This window comes from Clupea harengus, chromosome 8 (genome assembly GCF_900700415.2).
Source record: "Clupea harengus chromosome 8, Ch_v2.0.2, whole genome shotgun sequence".
NCBI classification, from domain to species: Eukaryota; Metazoa; Chordata; class Actinopteri; order Clupeiformes; family Clupeidae; genus Clupea; species Clupea harengus.
Window position 1 is genome coordinate 11,242,575 of NC_045159.1, and position 2,500 is coordinate 11,245,074.

The 2,500-nt window shown below is 48.3% G+C and overlaps 1 protein-coding gene across 9 annotated transcripts in view; it reads right to left on the minus strand.

Moving 5' to 3' along the window:
* The window catches only part of LOC105901021 (roundabout homolog 2-like), a 174,538-nt gene that overhangs the window by 98,550 nt on the left and 73,488 nt on the right, over positions 1-2,500 (minus strand). For all 9 annotated transcript variants that reach the window (XM_031571834.2, XM_031571831.2, XM_031571829.2 and 6 more), the window contains exon 2: positions 947-1,273. In XM_031571834.2, coding sequence (XP_031427694.1) covers positions 947-1,273 — 327 coding nt within the window. The remainder of the gene's footprint in view (positions 1-946; positions 1,274-2,500) is intronic.

Sequence of the window (2,500 nt, forward strand, 5' to 3'; positions counted from 1 at the left end):
TCTTTTTTCCCTTCTGGTTGAACAAAAAAACGACAACAACCCTTCCTTCATTCGAGCCTCTCCGCACTATACTGTGACAGCTGCCACACCGACTCCGAGTACACAGAAATCTACCGATGAGGTTAGGGCAGTCAGCACTCCAGCGTACAGAGGAAGATACAGTCCTTTCCCATCCTCTCTTCCTCTCCCTTCCTCTTCCCTTTCCTTCTATCAGGCACCACCGAAACAGAAACCTGACCCACCGATGATGCGCCGAGCCTGCCACCCAACACCAAATCCATACCGTCCCATATGGCTGGCAGACTTCCCCCTCTAAAAGACTGCCCACCCCCCCCCCCCCCCCTCCCATGTCAACTTCACCTAACCTTTGACCCCTCCTGAGTGCCTGACCTCTGCCCAACCCACGCACACGCTAAGAGGGAAGTCAGAGTGACATTGGGGAGCGTTTGAGGGTTGTTCTGTCCCGGGTCGTTGTGCTTTCTAATGAGAGAGATCACTTTAGAAGACACTTTAGACTGCCAACAAATGGACCCTCAGGGACCTTGCCCAGGAAGTGACACATTCTGTTGAGGTTCACTACTTTTTAAGGAGGACATGAAGCAAGTCAGTGACGACAGAAGTAGTGATCTATAGAGCAATAATGTGGTTAAGATCCAGCACCACAAACTCAAATTTGGCATTCTACAACAAGAAACTGATTGAAAACAATTTTCTTCATTATTTCAAACAAAACAATGTTGTGGTTGTGTAGAGGTCGTAGAGCTTGTAAACCCAACTAATGAGCCAGCAAATTGAACCAATCCATCTCTTTCCTTATAGATGTGTTTTTCTTTTCTTTTCCTGATTTCAGAAACCTTCTCACAACACTGCAAGCTTTATTTCCACCCACTGAGCCAACCACATGACATAGCAACACCACAATAGGCAGGCGTCATCTGGTACTCACATGCAACTTCCAGGGACGCGTTTCGGCTGACGGCCTCGCCGAGGTAGTTCCGGGCGATGCAGACGTAGGTCCCATCGTCGGGCTTGCTGCGGCGGCCGTGGACGATGCGCAGGAAGAAGAGCGAGCCGCTGGGCAGCAGCATGCGGTGGGAGCGCGGGTTGTCCCGGTCCGTCTCCACCCGCTCGCCGTCCTTGTACCACTCCACCGTGGGAGCGGGGCGCCCCTCCGCCTTGCAGTTGAGGGTGGCCGGCTCCCCCTTGGACACGATCAGGTCGGAGGGGTGCTCCACGATCCGGGGAGGAGCGTCCTCCTGACGCAGCCGCGAGCCTGAGGACAGAGCGGGGAAGGAAGAGGAGGGTTAGAGTGTTATTTCAAAATAATTCTACTATTCGAAATTTAGCTTCATTAGACATAGTCCAAACAGTGTTATTTGAAACTTCATCCTGCTTAATTATACCACAGTTTTCGGTGATCCACATATGTGTGGTAATCCACAACAAGTGTTATACTCTATAATCTGTTATTCAAATCTCTACTAATTTTACACAGATACATTATTACTGAACTAATGGACAGAAGCAGCACTGGTTATTCCTAGTATTTAGTAATGATGTACACAGTTTGTTGCAGCTTCCACATTCTCTCTTCAGGTATGGAGTAGCTGGCTGTCAGGGCGTGTGTGTCAGGGGATGACTGGCTGATTACTGAGTGGTTTGGGTGATTGAATGAAAACATGAGAATGAATGAATGAATGGATGGATGGATGGATGGATGGATGGAAGGATGGATGGATGGATGGATAGATGAATGAATGCATGCTTGAGTGACTGAATGAGTGAGCTGAGTGAGCAAGCATGACATATATTCAGTGAGTCAGTGAGTGAGTGAGTGAGAAAAATTAATGAAAAAGTAATTGAGTGCATGAATGGTCATGGATGAGTGAGTGAGGACACAGATGACTGAGTGAATGCATGACTAAGCAGTGAGAGTGCAGTAAGCAGTAAAAGACCACTCCTACTGCATAGCAGTGAGTGGATGGGTGAGTGAGTAGGTGAATGAATGAGTGAATAGGTAGGTGAGGAAGTGGATGAGTGAAACTGAATATGTGAGTGGGTGAATGGAAGGATGGGAGAGTGTGTGAATGAGTGAGTGAGAAAGTGAAAAAGTGAACAAGGAAGCAGTTGGGTGTTGAAGCCACTGATCGACTGATCGTCTGAGTGCATGAATTAGTAAGTGAGTGAGTGGGTGACTAACTGTGAGTGACTCAGAGGCTGTGTTCTGTGAGTGGGTAAGAGAGAACAAGCGAGGGACCAAAGGGGCAGTGGGACAACTAATGTGTGTGTGTGTGTGTGTGTGTGTGTGTGTGTGTTTCTGACAGGCAGCACGAGAGCCGTGCCACCAGGATCCAGGCTGCTCAATACTCACCCTGACAGACAGGAGTGAAGGAGTCATTATGTCCAATTAGTTTTTTGATTAAGAGACTCAGTCAAGTGCTCTATTCCTTTAAGATCTGGGTAATGGTGGTGGCACTTTGGAATGTGTGTGTGTGTGTGT